Source organism: Corylus avellana, chromosome ca4, assembly GCF_901000735.1.
Source record: "Corylus avellana chromosome ca4, CavTom2PMs-1.0".
Lineage (NCBI taxonomy): Eukaryota > Viridiplantae > Streptophyta > Magnoliopsida > Fagales > Betulaceae > Corylus > Corylus avellana.
In genome coordinates, this window is record NC_081544.1 from 36578322 (window position 1) to 36596834 (window position 18513).

At 39.6% G+C, this 18513-nt stretch overlaps 3 protein-coding genes and 1 non-coding gene across 4 annotated transcripts; 2 read left to right on the top strand and 2 right to left on the bottom strand.

Moving 5' to 3' along the window:
• Nucleotides 1–166: 166 nt before the first annotated feature.
• Nucleotides 167–5594, bottom strand: LOC132177587 (uncharacterized). Its single transcript, XM_059589962.1, has 4 exons — nucleotides 4183–5594; nucleotides 2626–3197; nucleotides 2308–2527; nucleotides 167–1658 (listed from the first exon to the last, which is right to left on the bottom strand). The coding sequence occupies exons 1-4, from the start codon at nucleotides 5401–5403 to the stop codon at nucleotides 309–311; spliced, it is 3363 nt and encodes a 1120-aa protein (XP_059445945.1). The 5' UTR covers nucleotides 5404–5594; the 3' UTR covers nucleotides 167–308.
• A 2906-nt stretch (nucleotides 5595–8500) lies between these two features.
• LOC132177589 (indole-3-acetic acid-amido synthetase GH3.17-like) lies at nucleotides 8501–11284 on the bottom strand. The gene is made up of 4 exons (XM_059589964.1): nucleotides 10692–11284; nucleotides 10495–10596; nucleotides 9540–10399; nucleotides 8501–9197 (listed from the first exon to the last, which is right to left on the bottom strand). The coding sequence occupies exons 1-4, from the start codon at nucleotides 10979–10981 to the stop codon at nucleotides 8638–8640; spliced, it is 1812 nt and encodes a 603-aa protein (XP_059445947.1). The 5' UTR covers nucleotides 10982–11284; the 3' UTR covers nucleotides 8501–8637.
• A 1641-nt stretch (nucleotides 11285–12925) lies between these two features.
• On the top strand, nucleotides 12926–13006 carry TRNAL-AAG (transfer RNA leucine (anticodon AAG)). The gene has a single exon. It is a non-coding gene; the product is annotated as a tRNA-Leu (tRNA).
• Nucleotides 13007–14756: 1750 nt separating this feature from the next.
• LOC132177590 (small ribosomal subunit protein eS27y) lies at nucleotides 14757–15700 on the top strand. Its single transcript, XM_059589965.1, has 4 exons — nucleotides 14757–14890; nucleotides 15003–15104; nucleotides 15184–15212; nucleotides 15377–15700. Exons 1-4 carry the CDS (start codon nucleotides 14888–14890, stop codon nucleotides 15501–15503), a joined length of 261 nt encoding a protein of 86 aa, XP_059445948.1. The 5' UTR covers nucleotides 14757–14887; the 3' UTR covers nucleotides 15504–15700.
• Nucleotides 15701–18513: the final 2813 nt, after the last annotated feature.

The following is an 18513-nucleotide window of genomic DNA, read 5'->3' on the forward strand; positions in this document are numbered from 1 at the left end:
ATTCGCTCATAAACTAACCACTTAATTCACTAAACATCATACAACACCCGCTATGATCAATAAAATGTTACAGTTGGGGCCACCAGTAAAGTAACCAAAAACCATTATTTGCTTGGAAGGTTAGCTCATATGTCCAAGAGTAAATCAGTGTAATGGCTACTTACGATAACTCAAATGATCATAGTTCTTGCATTCTGGAGACAAAATCCCGATTAATGTAAGTACCAGTAAAGAAGTGCAAGACAAACCTGAAATTTGATACCTCACTTGAAAATTGCCAAAGCATATTGTACAGTGTATGTATTTCTCTAAATATACTTCAATCCAGAGATATATTGTTGTCTGGAGATTAGCGTCTGGGCAAGGGAATAAATAATTCCTAGAAGCCCCAAAATCCTAATCTTAAGCACATCCGTAATTATAATGGATGGCAGATTAAGGGGCAATATGAGCAATGGCGTCCAATCAGACTGCTTCAAGTAACTCCACACAAACCTGTTGAAAAGGATATGACTGGGTAACGTAAGAATGAGGAGGGCCAAATTCTTTACAGCAAAGATCCAATCTGGCCCACCAATTTGGAGGCCCCACCCTGCATTCCCATGCCAGACATCTTCCCATATGCTGTACAAAGCAGTCAAGATCAAGTAAACTGATATGACAACCGTAACAGGGAAATACCTCTGCTTGTCCCCAAATCCAGCAACAAAATCAGAGTCCTGGTTGAGAAGCAGCAAAATAGGCGCAAGGAAGAATATTGCACGATTTGATCCACCTGTGAGGTTTATGTTCAAGATAAGGCATATAGCAAAGCACATCACAGTAGCTACATTACCAACAGCCGGCATCCAGGCTCCCTCAGCAGCCATCCTCTTGATTGTAAAGGCTGGCACATTAGAGGCCCGACGCTGTTGCATGAATCGCATTCGTGGAGGAATACTGCCAGAGCTGCTTTGAACAGATTGATTCTGTCTAATTCCACCCCTTTCAACAGCCTTTTCCCGCATAAGTGAGGAAAGTTCGAACTTTATCTCTAACGCTATGAGCATAAAGATAGCTGCATATAGACCAAGAAGAGATGTCCTCGCCCCCTCAACAGCCAGTAGAGTGGTGAGCTTCTTCTCTTCCTCCCCCATGTCTCCAAATCCACTATCTGCCAGGATGTTTTTGATTCTCACTTGGCCCTCCAAAAGATATGTCACAGGAAAGAGAGCCACGAGAAGAGCAAATACCCAAGGTAGGACCTTTGTGCTAGAGGCAGATGGGAAATGGGTGAAGACCACAAACACAGAAGCACAGACCATAGTCACAACAATGAGGGCATGCAGGACAGGTGCCAGAAGAAAGAATTCAGCCGATATGTAGATACCCAGAGCGATCCCAATGGCAATCGAATAAAACGCTCTCAACTCAACCATGTATTTAATTGGTATGATGGACGTAACAGCTGCTAGAGTAAGCAGAATTGCCAAAATAAGCAGCCAAGCTGGCCATGTAGGCTTTGTGGTCATTATGCCATAGATGGAATCGTCATCAGCAGGTTGGCGGGCAGCTCTGATCAGGTCAGACCGGTAAGTCAATGATAATGGGATTGGTGGCTGCATTATGATAAACAGAAGACCTGCTGCCACCACCAGAGCTAGGCATCTCTTAGCAGACTGCACAAAGAATAGGAGACACAGACTGGTTAGTTTAGTTTAGTTTAGTTTAGTTTTTTTTTTAAGCCAGACAATAGGAAAGAGTCCTGTTGGTTTACTCTCTATTCTTAAATATCGTATCATTAGATAGATTTCAGAAACAATGATAGCGCTCTGCCTATGAATGAAAATCATCCTAACTATTTTCTGTTCAGCAATGTCAACCCATCAAAAAGCTTAACCAAGAAAATAAACAGTATAAGAACCCCCCACCCCAAAAAAGAAGAAGAAAGAACAAACTAAGGAAATATTCTGATAACCGACTTAATTGATCTCATAAGACAGATTAAGATTATCTTCACTCATGTAATACTTGTGTTCGAATTAAAATTCCACAAGGCTGCACATAATTCTTTTTTTAATAAATTTCATAAGAAAAGGTGCTATAACGGGTAATTTTTTTTGTTTTTAACTCTTATCAAGATAAGATTTATTAAAGCCTTAAGAATATAGAAGATGACAACCATAGATAAATCCCGTATGAATCTAAATAGGGAGTGAAACATGTTTAGCTGCACCAATTATTTGGCCTGAGCAAATCCCCCCTTGGCTGTAAATAGAAGATGAATAAATAGAAACGACAAACTTGGGAAAGAAAAGGTTTGCCTACCAGTTCATGAGAGAAGTGGAGAGCAACTATGGGCACACAAGCCAACCCGGCAGAGAGAATGCAAAATCCCAGAAGTAAACCATCAGATGGAGGTCTCCCATTCCACCATTGGAGGGCTTCAAAAATTGTTTCCCGGCAAAACCAGACAGATAAAGCAACCACACCAGCATGTACATAGCCTTGCCAAGTTTTCATCTTTGAGCCTGTTCGCGATTTATCCCTGCAATGTTTCCCATGCAGCGAAGAATTAACAAGGTTGATAAGGCTAATAAGCGTTGAGAAATATAAAAATCATTGAAAGTGCAACAGAATAAGTACTTGTAAAGAAGCAATGGGGGAGACACGGCCAATAACAGAACAGCTGACATCCATACAACAGATTTTGATGTAATCAACAGCATTGCCAGCTTAGAAGAATAGAGGCAAGTCAAAATCCAAACTGCCTTTTGCCCAATTCGATGATCAACAGACAGTCTTCTCACCAGAGCCAAACCCAATAAAGTTGTTACAATAACCATGTAGCTTGGATACATCACCTCATCCTCAAACCCATAATAGTAAATGCTGGAGTAATTGAAAAAACGATTCTCAATGTGACATAGCAGCAGCGCATGGCTGATTAAACCAACCTCAGTCAAGAAATGAAGTTTTGAAGGTAGAATAGCTAGACCAGGAACAGCCATGGCCAGGACAAAATTTGCAATTATGAATTTACAGAAGGACTTCAGGGACATGCCTGCCAACCAAATATTAAGGTCCCAGAAATTATGCATTACAAACCATGTAACCATCAAACTCCCAAGCACAACAAAGCTGAAATAAGATGGCAGGCTCTTCTTTGTAAAAAATCGAGCCAAATAAAAGCCAGCAATTGAAGGCAGTGGAAGGAACTGCAAAAGAAAGGATAAGGAATAACTCAAACATTTTGAATAGAGTTGAGAGACTGAAATATACAATAATATGATCCATCCCCAATGTAACTAATAGTGAACAAAGAGCACCATAAGTGAACCAAAGTTTTCACATTAGATAAAACCACATTAATTGAGGAGAGGCTTCCACACTCAATACAGTGTAATTTTTTTTTTTCTTTTTTTTCTTTTTTTTTAAAAATGTGCATTTACTCCATCTTTTGCAAGTGCACACTCGTTTAGAACAGTTAATGGTCATCTTTAACTATCTATGCTGCAAGTCCCAAATCACTCAGCGGAGTATAGCTGAGTAGTGGATGGTACTCAACTATGGGAATGATCCCAAACAGCCCTAATGCACATGACCATAACGAGAGATATAGCCTGCCACTGAATTGTCTTTTAGCACTACTTAAACCTCTGATTCCAGATATAAGGCAATAGATCTTTATGTTCCCAAACCGACTACCAAAATCATTGGCTACTAATGGGTAACACGAAAGCCTTGAAGCTTCATGCCAAAAGTTGAAAGGATGAGATTTGTCATGATAAAAATTTAAAAGATGACACACTCATAGACATTTTAGTGCCAAATTGTTAGTTACATTCAAGACAGCCAGCTACTGACAAAGAAAAAGACTACCCATGTTCATTAAATTATTTTTGCAGGTTGTAGCACCATCGGCCATTTGTTCCACACGCACTAGTGAATCGATGTATAGAGGAAGCAGAAGACAATTATAACTTATAAGCAACGAAAATACAGAAGTTGTCCAAGGCCTCTTGCTATTTGCAAATGATGGCACAAAAGTAAAGGATTATAAGCTCATTCGGGCGAAGCAATCAATGTATAGCCGGCAAAGTGCAAACCCAAGTCACAGTAATAATCATCCCGACATTAGAACTCTAAATCTATAACACATCTCTATTAATTTAGTTCAATTTGAAACAAAAATCTTCATACCAAGATTGGAAATCCCACAACAATTGCACCGGCAGCACCAACAATCACACCCAAGGCGGTGAAAGCCATCGAGCTGAAGGCATCGGACACCATCCCCACAGCATAGGCAGCAGCTCCGGCCGCACTGCCAAGCATCGAAATGGTCACAAGAAGGTAATTCAAAGGCGGTGGCACCTGAATGTAACGCCCGAACGAATGGAAAACGACCCTAATCTCCAAACAGAGAACCACAACAACCAAAGCTACAGCGCCATTCACAACACGGATACTATGCAGCTGGTGGGGATTCTTCGTGACCCACCAAAGCGCGCCTCTCGTCGAGGCGTAGAGTTGGAATAGGAAGGGAATGAAGAAGAGAAGGAACAAATCGGCGACGGAGGCGGCGGAGGAGAAGATGAGGGAGTGATGAGAGGCCAGGTGAAGGAGCAGAGGGACGAAGAGCAGATTCAGAGTGTGCACGCAGCTCTCGAGCGGACCGAGGATGAGGTTGTCGTCGGGGACCTCCCCGCCATGGTACTTGGCCTCGTGCTTGCCCTTGAAGGAGGAGACTCGAGGAATGGAAAAGAGCCAGTAGAAGACGCAGTTGAATGCGAGGAGATAGTAGGCGGCGTTGCGCATGCCAACGGCGGAGATGGTGGCCCAGGTGAAGAGGGACGAGGCGGCGAGTGGGACGCACGCGAAGAGAAGGCGCTCGAGGGCGAGTACGATGGAAGGGTTCTCGATTTGGATCCACTTGAACTGGAGGGAAGCCCAGACACCGATGAGGAAGTTGGTCTCGGCACAGAGGAGGGCGAGGGGTACGGCGGTGGCGGAGAAGCGGAGGGAGCTGGAGAAGAAGAAAGCGATCTGAGAGAAGATGAGGGAGAGCCATACGGCGAAGAAGGCCCCGGGCTTGAAGCCAAGGGAGTCGAGGATGTAGGAGACCATGAGGCCCAGCGTTAGGGTCGCGAGCACCGTTGGGGTCCCGCCCAGGTCCAGGAGGATGGCGGCGCAGGGCACCAGCGCCATGGCAATCCGAGCGTTGTAGACGAAGGTGGAGGGCGAGAAGCGAGAATTCTGGAGGGATCTGGAGGATGAGGGGGACCTGAAAACGGTGCTAGAGCTAGGGTTAGGGTTAGATTCGGGAGAGCCATTGCTGAAGGAGGAGGAGAAAGAGGGAGCGCTGATGGAAGACGAGATGTAGGGGCGGAACGACCGCGGTTGGAGCTCCGGCGGCATCATTTTCGCCAGCCGCTGAATTGCCAAAATGAAGAGCAGAAAAGAGAGGAGTGTTGTCTGATGCGTGGGTGTTACCGACCCCAAACCAAATCAATCACGGGCCAGTGGGTTTAGAAACGGTGACGTGTTTAGGCGTCTTGGAGCCGTTGGATCATCAATCTAAGCAGCTGGTTGTGACTTGTGAGTAAGAGCTGATTGGCCCAAGCCACGTGCTGAACGGTCAAAGACTCTCAATTTTTGTAGAAGACGAATACGAATTTCATCTCGTTTAATTATATGGTCCACTCCGGATAAACGTTAATCTACATAATTATATGCTTTTTATTAATCTACATAATTACTCCTCAACTTGGGCTCATTGTTGAAAGAAGAAGAGCATTCCCTTTATTTTTCACTAACCAGATATTAAAGGGCCAAGATGAGGACCGGTTGGCCGAAAGAAAGCCCTCAGCCCCTACAAGTGAAGGTAATTCGGTCAGGTGTCAGATACAGCCCACTCTTACAAATACAAGCAGCAAGCTGTTTGTTTGTGGGCATGATGAAAATCATTGTAGAAATCTCTCTGTTTTCAGGCCTTACGTGTTAGTTAAATGGAAGCCCGTTGGCCTACCAAAATGGGCCCGTAGGCATCAAGCAATCGCTGTTATGTAAAAAGACCATGCCCCATCAGAACAGTTTGCCCTAGAACTTGTGGGCTGTGGGGGCTAGCCATGGCATGAGAAGTCCTTGTCAGCGGGTGCTGGTGCACTGGTGCCATTGCGAATTTGTCTTGTGCCCCCCCGATCCTCTGGCAATTGTAATTGTCGTGCACCACCAAATTTAATCACTCTGACAACAATTTCTGTGTGGTGCGTATCATCTCTATCAATACATCTAGCTAGGAGATTTCACAATATCGTTAAATTAAAGACTGGTGCTTTAGTAGTAATTAAGTTTTGATAAACATGAAATTTTTTATTCCTTGGGAATAATACAAGAGTAATTAAGTAGTAAGTACTAGTCCCACCCGTACTTGACACATTCCCTAGCTTGGAGGAAAGACTTGATTGCATTCTCTCTCTCTCTCTCTCTCTCTCTATATATATATATATATATATAGATTTCGTTGATCTATCAGTTGTATATATAGATACCCCAGTATTTTAATGCAATCTAGCACGCACGTACGAGCAAGCCATAAGTCTAGAATCATATTGTCTTTTGGTAAGTACAGCCATGTCCCCACGCTGTAATCATCTTGATCCTCTCTACATAACATCTTCTCGTGTACACTGTCTTCCAAACAGTTGTTGATTTCCCTCTTTTGCACCAACAAGTGTGAATTAGAATTGGAGCCTAGCTAGCTAGCTAGTTCCTGCTTGTGGGGATTAATTAAGTTAAAGGTTAATGAAGTTTCAAGCATGACGTACAGAAGCAAATGCAGTGATGATAGAGATAAGAGATTGGTATGGCGAGTTACCATGGGGAGAAGGATCGGAGCTAGCTCTTAATCTGGAGAAGCAAGAATGACCCACCCTCATTGTCCTTTCATTTTCACTACATAACACAATGACGTGACCTTATCCTGAAGAAAGCAACGGGGAAAAGTCCCATTCTCAATTCTATTTTGCATGCATAAGGGTTTGAGGGAATGGGTGGGGTTGTAAGGGTTTTTGAGTCAAAGACAGCTAGAAAGCTTGTCTTTTTCTCCTAAACTATTTCAACACACGTGTGGCTCTGGTCAGTAATATAGCCGTGGCCCTTAGCCTCTTACTAACTGCCAAATGCCAACCCCTTTAGACATTGATTGATGCACCCCAACCTTTGGTTCCTGATCACTGCGACCTAGCTGAAAATTAACCTGTTAGAAAACTGTCCAATCACCACTCAACATGTGACCAGCAGCAGAATGCAAATGCATGCAACTCCTTTATATGTGCTTAATTTAATTGAATATTGATTATAGCTTTGAAAGCATTCTGCTTCACACAAAAAAGTTGCAAGTGGAGCCATATCTTTGATGGGCTAGAAATGGTGGTGGTTAAGGCCACATGTTCCCCATAAATGCACGAGACAAATTCCAAAGGGCTTGGCTTTGTATAGACTTTCCCCCCTCCCTTGAACAGTTTTTTGTCTCCTCGGGTTGCTCTCATTGTCCCCTTGCTATGCCCTTGGTGGTTCGTGGATTTCCGCCTACTTCAATTCCCTCTAGTCGTGGCCGCATCTTAGCCTTTGCCTGCATATCTACAAATCCTTTTCACAACATGTAATTTATCACGCTCCTGCCTGTCACCTCTGTTATGACAACACTCAAACCAGGCGACGCAAGTCAATCTGATTGAATGTTTTTGTCACTCTGATTTATTGCGTGGCACGACCCGAGAACACCGTGATTGAGTTCCATGGATGTTCGATTTTAATCAAATTGATGTCCATTTTTACACTTTTCCCTACTATATATATATATAGATGAATTATATATATATATATATATATATATATATATATATATGTCTGTTAATTTGTTCAAATTTTAATTTTAAGGATTGTCGTACTTAAATTTCAACTGGTATGATCGAGCTCATATTCTCTCGTAGACATGCATACATCATTAACCTTTTTTCATGCGCATATCAAGTTTAGTCTTCATTTACATGTTTGATAAAGTTCAAAGTATTATTAGTAGTTTTACACTATTGCATGATTTTCGTCGTAATTTACTCGGAAAGGATAGCATTTGATAGTGATAGTGCAATGACACCTGCAAGCACGCACATTTTGCTTCAGCCATCAGATTCAATGAATGGAAAACGCCATCTTGCCCCATTCTCAACTGACCACTTTGACTCTTTGAGACATCAAAGTTAGCCGTGTGAGACATCGTTAATTAGTCTTTCCCTACGCAACTTAAAATCCTCAAATCACTTTTCTCGTGTATGTTGGCGAATCAATCTCCTTTTATAATTATGATGCAAGCTCAAGGAAAATTAGATATTCAGTGGCACAAATGAAGAAAGAACTTGCCTAATATATATGATAATTAAATTTCATAAATATCCAGCATACACATTGAACCAAAAAAAAAAAAAAAAAAAAACACAGAAGAAGACAAGAACTTCTACAAATCAAGTCTGAAAGGATTCCTGGCATCAGTGCCGGAAAATTAACCTCCAGAATTTAGCAAAAACAATGAAAAGTCACCACTGACAACCGTGTCATTCTCATTTTATTTAGTTTTACTTACATCCTAAATGGCTCCTAAAAAGGAACATTTTTGCTGAAAAACCTTCCCACAACTCTTGCATCCAAAATATTAAAGGCTTCCTCTGATTTAATGCACCTGGGAGTCTTGTATTGGTTGACAGAAGACCCTTGAGACACACAAAGATCCATCAATGCATCAAATGTCCCATGCTTCACCACCCTTATCTCTAAGGGTCCAATTGAATTATCCTTTTTCCTGCATCTCCTATAGACATAATCCAGTGAATCTTCCACTATGGAGCAGCATTGTTCCATTATAGCCTCATCAAGCTCTGGCAAATCATTATTTCCTTTCATTTTAAGCTCCCAAAATAGTACATAATGACCTGGGATCGATGAAGTGTCAGCATAGCTAGTGTACTCAGTCAGGAGGAAGCCGAGCGGCTCAAGCAGGCACTTTGCTTGTGTCACTGCATTCAACAGGTCGTCTTCATTTGTTTTGTCAGTGTCGATGCTTAAAACCACATTTCGACGGTGCACAAACCGGAACTGAGGAGCTTTGTTGTGGAAACCAGTAACCATGAGAACGTCTCCAACTCTGTATCTGTATAGGCCTGAAAACTAATTCACATACAATGAGAGAAAAAGAACCGCATATATATCGATCATATGAAGTTATGAACATTCCAGCATAAGCTTTTTAAAGCTTTTTTTTTTTTTTTTTTAAATAATAATAATAATCAACACCTTCTCTTATATCACTCTAAACCGGCTAGTCAACTTACAATTAAAATTTCCATGTGGGTAATTTTTATCTTTCGAACGTGGGATTAATTTCTGGGGTATCAGTAATATATTTCCTATTATTGAAGACTAAAGCAGGAAAAAGAAAAGAAAAGAAAAAAGAAAAAAAAAAAAGAGGCGTGTGGGTCAGATCTGAAGAAGGAAAAACTCACCTGTAAAAGTCGTGACGACAAGTTCGTAATAGTGACCAAGCTTCACGTCCACTAGATCCACTAATTCCATTCTTTCCTTTTTATACTCTTTCTGCGTGCAATTTTTATCAGAAACAGTAGTATTGCATTGGATCTCCTCAGACACCTGTTCATGGTTTTTCTCCACATGTAGGAACTCAAAGTAAGCCATGTTAGGGAGAAGTGTGTAAGACACATCAGATGGCTTGCTGAGCGGTTTGAAATTGATACCAAGGTAGCATTCAGAAGAAGCATACATAGTTGACACTAAAGGGAGTCCACCGCTGTAAAATTCAAGCGTCGGGATGTATTGGGCCATAGACCCTGTTACAATGACTTCAATGTACTTGGTTCTAGGCCAAACCCTTTTTATTATACCTTCCCATGATTTCCTGCCACACTCTTGCTCGATCAAATCAGCCAAATCTGAATTGGGTTTGCTAAGGATTAAAGATACAGCGTTTCTACAACTGGGGTTGGTGATCCAGTCACTGACATGACCGGTTCTAATATTAGAACACAGCTCTCTCCAGTAATCCTCTAAGCATTTGATAGCCCGCAGGAAAGCGGAAGCAAAAACAGCACCAACCCTTAGAACCTCGTCCCTCTGTACTAAACCACAAAGTAATTGGCAGTACATGCTCTGTTTGTTGTCTGGACACAGGATAGCCTCGTCTGGGCTCGTGTACACATTGAACCGATTGAAAGGGCGGTTTCTGAAATTATTGCTCTTGTAATAGCTTGTTAGGACAGGGCTTGCCATTAAACCAGAAGGAGCAATAATTTCTGGTTTGATAAACAGAAGGTACATTGCTTTTCCTTGATCCAACCCATCCACATACCTGAATTCATAATTACACGTTTAGTAATTAGTACCCTTGCTTTCACCGTGAAGAACAAACAAACAAAAAAAGAAGGAGAAAGTCTAGCTTCTCACTTGTTCATCACAGGCATAAGGATATTGTAGAAGAATGTTTTTCTGTCCAAGTCTTCAGCAGTTGAAGGCATCATTTTTGGCTGCCCACCTGAAGTTCCTGAGCTGCATGAAAGATGGATAACATTTAGAGGGAATGGCAAAAGATATGAAGTAACTTTGAGAGGGGAAAAAAAGAGATTAACGAACAATTTCTATACCTTGTGAGGAGCTCGGTGATGGGTTGAGCTGAAATGATCTCTGATGGCTCTCCATTGGCAATCCGCTCGATGTAAGGTTTGATATCTTCATAATTCACAACAGGAACTTTCTCCTTGAAAAGTTTCTTATTGGAATGGCCATTGAGAAAGCTCCTAAGATATTCTGTGTGAACATTTTGAGTTAGTATCTTCTCTAATACCTGTTGTTGCACTTGGTGCGCATTTGTGGTCAGGTCTTCCAAAAGCTTCATGCCAGCTTCATTGTCATTTGGATCATACCTTGGCAACATCCTTGGGAATAAGAGCTTTTGGCAGCTCTAGAACTTGTCACCAATTAACTGTAGTTTGGCATGAATTATGAGTTCCAAAGAATTGTGCTGTGATAGTTCTTGATCAAATAATTGAATGGTGATGGTGAGTTTGCTCGATCGATCAGATAAGATAAGACCAAAAGCTGTAGCCTTTCTTTCTGTTGAACTGAATTTTACAACACTGCCTCAGCAAAAGCGTGGACCGTGAGAATGTTCTAAAGAAAGTGTACATAACAACTTACAGGGGGTTCTCTCATATTTAAAAGGCTTTTTTTCTCTCTATAAATCTGTTTCTGTCTACCCGCTGATAGGAAAGGTGGAAGGGAAATGTTTAAATAACACATTGTGGGTGGGATTTTAGGAAATAATGTAAGGGAATTGTAGAGGCTATGGAGGTCCTACACACGTGGCCTTGTCCTGTAAGCTGTGAATCAATTATAAATTATTGGTCAAAACTACTTATTAGTACCTATTTTTTCCTTAAAATCAGATACTTTAGAATCAATTAAAAAAAAGTTTATTGTAGAATTTCAAACCCAATCAATAGCTATATTTCTTTGCTCGAGATAAGCCTGGTCAGAAATGAAGTATTCAACCATAAATGCCAGTGTTGCTCCCAGAAGACTAGTAAGATTGAGAAGATGAAAAAAGATTAAGAACAACAAGAGCATGCAACAAACCCCATGAAAGAATATAGATAGGACAATGCTATGAAATTGGCAATCATGGAGAAGCTCGCTTTACAGCTTTAGTGCTGAACCAAGATATTGTAAGAGGAAACATCATTTCAAAAGGGGGGGGCCTTTATACTTTTTTTCTTTCTAAGATAGATGATAAACAATTGGGAAAGGATTTGCTACTACTTATTACATGTTTTAGGTGGCATCACACATGGGGATGGGCATATGCATGATAGCATTAGCAATTAGCACAGTAGGTTACACCTTCCATGACCTCATCAAGCTGTCACTTGTCACACCCGTGGCCAAAAATTTGCTTCAAAACAAAAGGGGGTCTGTTTGGCCGACACTCTTGTGCATTTCAAGCAGACAAAAGACTGTCCGCAGTGTGGGATGGAAGTTTCCACCCCCAGGAATCTACAGGCACCCACGTACAGAAAGATGATGAATTCTTTTTAAGCTAATAATATTATTTTCACCTCTTTTTTTTTTTCTTATTATTTATATGAGAAAAAAATGAAAACAAGTTTTAAATTTAAAATATTGGTTAACTCGGGCCTTAAATCCGTCAAATTGAAAATTGGAGTTTAAAAAGCAAAATCTACAAAGAGATTCAATATTTTGCCAAAAATAAAGCAAGAAAAAATTGTTAGGCCTGAACAAAAGATTAAAGCATAGATTTCCAAGACTTTTATGAGTCCAGAAACCAGCCAGCTCCAAGTCCATGATGATGTCTTTGTATTGTGGGAGCCCGCAGTAGTAGGTCCAGGAGTTGGGTGCAGGCTTGCAGCTCAAAACCTTCCAAGACTATATATTGCTCGAAAAACTAGATCAAGAATCCAAGATTTTCCTTCTCTATGGGGGCTATTGGCTAAGACAATTAGCTGTTTGCAAGAGGGTCGTTGGGCATGACTTCTCTAGTCGTTGGGCCGAATTCATGATATGGGCCTCCCCAAGATTACCAATTTACCATACATTACATAAAAGAAAAAGAAAATAATGCAAATTTGCGGATGAAATCCCCCGAGAAGGGTTAGAACTTAGAAGGAGAGATCTATCAGTATCTTTCCTAGTTTAGGAACTCGTATCGCGGACACAAGTCTGTGGGGAAGAAAAAAACATTGAAAAATGAAGAATTTTCCAAGCCTAAAAACGGATACAAATCCCAACAACTTGAATGAAAATGGGATTCCGCATTAATACACTAGTTTATATAAAAACGTTTATATCATTCTAACGTAACGTTGAGATGGCCGAGTTGGTCTAAGGCGCCAGATTAAGGTTCTGGTCCGAAAGGGCGTGGGTTCAAATCCCACTCTCAACAACTTGTTTTTATTTTCTGAGCAATACATCAACAGACCAACTTTAACACTAACTCCTCCGACGCCATTACCCTCCGGAATCAGATTGAGCCAGGTTTTTGTTGCACAGTGTTACCTCTTCCTTATAAAATCATTTTTATCATGTTAATCATTTTCCATAAAAATATTTTCGTGAAGATAAACCGTCACACAACCAAACATGGATTCTAAAACAAATTCAGTTTTTGAGAATGAAATCAACTCTCCTTTAATTTTTATTTTTATTTTTATTTTAAAAAATACATAAAAATAATTCTTAATCATTAGCTTGCATTGGTTTCTACAAAGAAAAACCACGAAAATCACTATCACCCAACACTTGAATGTTGTATTATATTTCATTTAATTAATCTTTTTAAACATGTTTTTTCAATTTTATAAACTATTCGAACATAATTTTTTTATTTTTTTATATTCACAATTTTAAAAGAAATAAAAATGAATACAACAAACAAAGAAAAAATCGCTCACCCAAGCAAGCGAGCGTATTTTTGTTTTTTGATATTTGGTGGAACCAAAAAATGAGTGTGTAATATGAGTGAAAACCTAGTTATTGTTATTGGTTAAAACTACTAACCGCAATTGAAGTAGCCGTTGGTCAAATGAGAAAACCGGAACCGATTACCTGGTTATGTAATCGGTTAGTAGTTGATTATTTGCACCGGTAATTGGTCTTAAAAAAATTGGGCATTTGGGGCCTATTTTTGGTATTGGGCCTACTTTTTGAGCTTAATTTGTATATATATATATATATATATATATATATATATATATATGTTAATTCCTTTTTTAAAAACAATTAGGGCTTTTATTATTATTTTTTTTGGCACTTTTTCAAATTTCTGAATATATCTTTACTATAATTAACTAATTATTTTAGAAAAATCATTCTTAATGACTAGGGTGCAAATACCAAAAGAATACCTGAAATAAGTAACAAGATTTAATATCTGCCAATTGTATCTTAGAACATCATGGCTTGAGTTGACCATTTTTCTAGGTAGTCTGTCATGCATTGGATTACAACTTACAAGTGCTTGTGTTTCTACATGGTAACAAAAGAAGAAAAAAAAAAAATTGTATAACTGCAAGTAAAGCTATGGTAAAACTTAAAAGACTAAAAGTGTAAACCCTAGAGTAAAATTACTCAAAAAAAAATAAAAGACCCTAGAGTAAAATGATGTTATTTTACTTTCTTTTTTTTTTTAAAAAAAATATATGTATATTATATATAACCAATTGTTTGAAAATGCGAAAACTAGTAACAATCTCGAAGTAGCGGATTACCGATTATGTTTAACCGCTTTTAAATGTAGTTGGCCGATTACCAATTATGGGTTGGTGGCCGGTTATAATGGGCCGGCTTTTCGACCTGGTGTAGGAGTAGTTTTAAGTTTTTAGGATTTTTTTTAGGACGTGTAGAAGTAGTTTCTAGCTAGTGGGTAATTTTTTTTTTTTTTGTTTGTGAGTTAGCTAATGAGTAATCAAGTGGTGAAAAAAAAAAAGGAAGGGATGAAAATAAGTGTGGTCTGCGGGGTGAAAATGCGGAAGCATGATATAAATGATACTTAATAGCGAATAGACTTTTATACCCCCTTCAGGTTAGTGTTGCCCTAGATACCTCCAGAAAGGACAAATGAAGCGCTGAGATCTAATTTCCTACAAATCTAACGGCCCACATCTTTCAGTAGGCCCTTTATATTCATCCTGATTTCCAAACACTTCTTCTTCGACTGCATTCACCGCACATTGTCGCGCTCTCGGCAGAGCTTCTTCTAGGGTTCGCGTTCTTTGTCACTTCTTCTATTGTTCGCGTTCTTTGTCAACTTCTCTTTCCAGTCAAGATGGTGAGGCCGCCGATACATTTCTATCCGAATCGTTTCTTTCACTTTTCCCGTTCCTTGGTTTTGGTTCGTTTTCTGAGATTTTGATGGTTTCCTTGTAACTTGGAATGTTCAGGTTCTTCAAAACGACATCGATCTGCTCAATCCTCCGGCCGAGCTCGAGAAGAGGAAGCACAAGCTCAAGCGTCTCGTGCAATCTCCCAACTCGTTCTTCATGGTAATTATACTTATTATTCTTCTAATTCTTTTTATTTTTTTTACCTCTTGATACTTATTTGGTTTGAATTTTTTTTCAGGACGTCAAGTGCCAGGGTTGCTTCAACATGTAAGTTTCGCTGTTAATTCTTTGGAATATAACTTGTTATGCTTAACTTTGCTCGTCATTTTTTAAAGCATTGGATGCAAGTTGAAAGACTCGATGTTTGTTTGTTTTCGAAATTGAACAATAAATGAAAAAAAAAAAACCAATGAATTATAAATTGAATGCAGAACGACGGTGTTCAGTCACTCGCAAACGGTGGTGGTGTGTGGAAACTGCCAGACGGTGCTGTGCCAGCCGACTGGTGGGCGCGCTAGACTTACCGAGGGGTGCTCTTTCAGAAGGAAGAATGATTGATTAATTGTTGGCTGTTTGCTTTAGTAGAGTTCCCGAGGGGTGCGCCTTGTTTTTGTTTTGAAATATGTTATTACTTTAGGAACAAGTTTTGGACATCTATTGTTACCTTGTTGTTGGTATGTTCAATTTTATTTGGTGAAATGGAACTTGGTTTTGTTTGACATTACTGATTATATCATTATTGTTGCTTTTCTTGAGTTGCGATGTCTTATGTACCTCGCAAGTATTCTATGTACCTCGATGTCTTATGTACCTTGTGTTCTATGTCGTCTGATGTTATTGACAATCCCAACGAGTGGGATTTGGCTGTTTTTGCAATTTTACTGCTCTTTCGAACGTGCTCTTGTTGAATCCTTTTTACGTATGCTCTCATCATTTTTATCAATTTAAGTTTTTAGTCGTAATCAAAGTTTAGAAAAATGCTACTACCTTCGGAAACAATGCTCTGTATTCTTGAAGTGCCTTGGATTTGATGACCAATATACATACATTTTGGATGATATTTCTGGGGTTTCTTTTTTATGATGATCAATATGCCTGATGTCGACTAAAAATGTCTTCGTATATGTGTTTTATTTGGATTTTTCATTTTGATTGTATGATGTTGGCAGACTTCCTTTCTATTTGTTTTTTTTGCAAGTCTTTGCACGCACTAGGACCTTTTCAATTGGATTTTTTATCAGTATTTTAGTAGTTACGTTCCAAATATGTCAACAATTTGTACTGGCAGAGATGCGCCTATGCAGTCTTTTTTTCAAACAAGGATAAAAACAACTTACTAATTTAAATAAATTGGGAATTTATGAGAAATCGTTTTCCTTGAATGTTCTCTGTATGGGAAGAGGAAAACTTGTTGAAAATATGAGGTTGGAGGTGGTAATGTGAGTGTGGTGTTCCTCAATCTTTCTGTCATGCTTTTAAGGTATTAGATATTTACTCTTTTATCATGATTTTGTTCGTTTCCTATTCATATTATAGTTTCCTGATAAATAGGATACTGCTTAATTACTCCCAGGAACTGTAGGAGCTACTAGTTCTGTTTTCTAGTTCTACCTTGATGTAGCAAGCTTTTCTATTTCTAATTTTTTTTTCTTTGCTTTAATAAATGTATATGCAGAGTTTTACAAGTCATGATTTGTTTTTTTTTTTTTTTAATCATTTGAAAAAGTGATTCATAGCTTCGTTGGTTGCAGTCTGGATAAGAGACCTAGAGAAAGTGTGTTTTCAGCTATCGTCTCTAAATTATGCCGATGCTTATTATTTGTTATTGGCCCTTCCTGTATAGCCTGATATTTGTTTTTTTTTATTGGTTTTGATTTGGCGCATTAGTGATCAATAAATTTGGTTAAAATTCTGTTCTGGAATTTCTTAGGTTCGGTGAGTCCTAATAATTGAACCCATGGACCTCTTTTGGCTCAGATCAACTCTGCCTTTGGATTTGAAGTTTATTAAACTGTGGTTGATTAGGATCCTCTTTGAGCTTTTGTAGTACCTGGTTTAACTGCTTCAGTCTGTGATTGATGTGTTGTTCTTGATGTTGGAGTCTAATGTTGTAGATTTGAATTAAAAAGTCCTTGCGTTGACACGTTTATTGCTTATGCATTGTACTGCCTTTCCCAAGTACGAGGATCGTGTTGAATATGTCCTTGTTTGTGAAATGGGTTTATAGATTTATGCCAACTTCAATTTAATGCTCTGGAAGGTCGAGTAAACATTATGGTTTGCGTTCAGTTTGCGTTCATTCTGTTTTCTTCAATATGCCGTTAAGATTCTTATATTGTTAGCCCTTCGCATGTTGATTCAGTATTGGGTAGCCACTGTTGTAAATGATGGATGGGATAACTGCAACTCACCAATATGAAATTGAGAAAGTGGCGACTAGCTGAGAATTGTTCTCCCCCATCTAGAGCCATACTGCACCAGATCATAATGATTTATGGTTGTGCCCTGCTTGCTCCAAGGTGATGCTAAATTCCGCGGTTGTTGATATACGTATCCTTCCCTAATTCTCATTCTTCATATCTTGGTGAGAGCTTGAACCGCCTGCCTTACAGTAGTCTCCATAAAGTGCAGGAACGTTAACCTGTTGCTAATGTAATTTTGATACATAGATCGATAGAATAAACTTGATAGATAGAGAAGAAAACCTTAGCAGCGAAGGTCGGGGAGATCAAAACCCTTCAAATAGATGCACGGCTAATCCTTTTGTTGTTGATCCACCAGCTGCCGTTCTCCCACCCAATCTCTCCGACATAAACTTGATTGCATTTAAATCCCCTCCAATAGACTACGGCACTGGCACTTTGCAACCACATTATCTTATTCTAGCAAAAGGTTTCTCAGTTGACTTTTGTTAGGCCCAAGCACACCTGATAAAGCCTTATTTTACCATCCTATGCAAATTATTCGTTGGCTGAATGAAAAAAATTAGGGGACGAAGGGCGGGTATGGAATGGGAAGATCGATAGATCCATGGAATTAGTTAAGCATTTTATTAGTAACAATTAAAATGGTTTTATGTTTATTAGCATTTTTTCATGTTCGAGAAAGAGAGAGTGGCGATGAAAGTCTTGAGACAGGAAAAGTGGAAAGAGGTAAAGAACTGAGGGCTTTTGTTTGGGGATTGTATAAACACAAGAGAGGAGAGTGGCCTAGCCGGCAGCCTTGGGTGGAGGAGGGACCTCCCTCCTCCCCTTTCTGCTCCCTGCCTCTTTGGAGGCTAAATCTATCTTCTTGAAGGCAACTCTAGCCTCATTTGAGGCTCTATTTGTCGCTTTAGGCGATTTATCCTGCAACAATAGTATCGTCATCTCCTCGTCCTCCATTGAAGGTCTGCTCTCCCCTTGATCTAGTTGTTCCATGAGAGTTCTGCGTCCTTGTATTTTTTAGATTTGATTTTTTTCAAAATTAGATCTATCTATTTCAAGAAGCCACATGTCTTCATGCTACTGGGCTCCTCTAATATATGTTGCCGCCAAACACATCTCCTTCCGACTACCTCACGCCGGAG

Coding starts and splice junctions, on each gene's coding strand:
- LOC132177589 (XM_059589964.1), bottom strand. CDS start 10,981: ATGTTGCCAAGGTATGATCCAAATGACAATGAAGCTGGCATGAAGCTT. Junction 10,597..10,691: donor ATCACCGAGCTCCTCACAAG/GTATAGAAATTG, acceptor TCTTTCATGCAG/CTCAGGAACTTCAGGTGGGC. Junction 9,198..9,539: donor TGTCGTCACGACTTTTACAG/GTGAGTTTTTCC, acceptor ATTAGTTTTCAG/GCCTATACAGATACAGAGTT.
- LOC132177590 (XM_059589965.1), top strand. Junction 15,105..15,183: donor CTCCCAACTCGTTCTTCATG/GTAATTATACTT, acceptor ATTTTTTTTCAG/GACGTCAAGTGCCAGGGTTG. Junction 15,213..15,376: donor TGCCAGGGTTGCTTCAACAT/GTAAGTTTCGCT, acceptor AATTGAATGCAG/AACGACGGTGTTCAGTCACT.
- LOC132177587 (XM_059589962.1), bottom strand. CDS start 5,403: ATGATGCCGCCGGAGCTCCAACCGCGGTCGTTCCGCCCCTACATCTCG. Junction 3,198..4,182: donor TTGTGGGATTTCCAATCTTG/GTATGAAGATTT, acceptor TTTCTTTTGCAG/TTCCTTCCACTGCCTTCAAT. Junction 1,659..2,307: donor TCCACTTCTCTCATGAACTG/GTAGGCAAACCT, acceptor TTCTTTGTGCAG/TCTGCTAAGAGATGCCTAGC.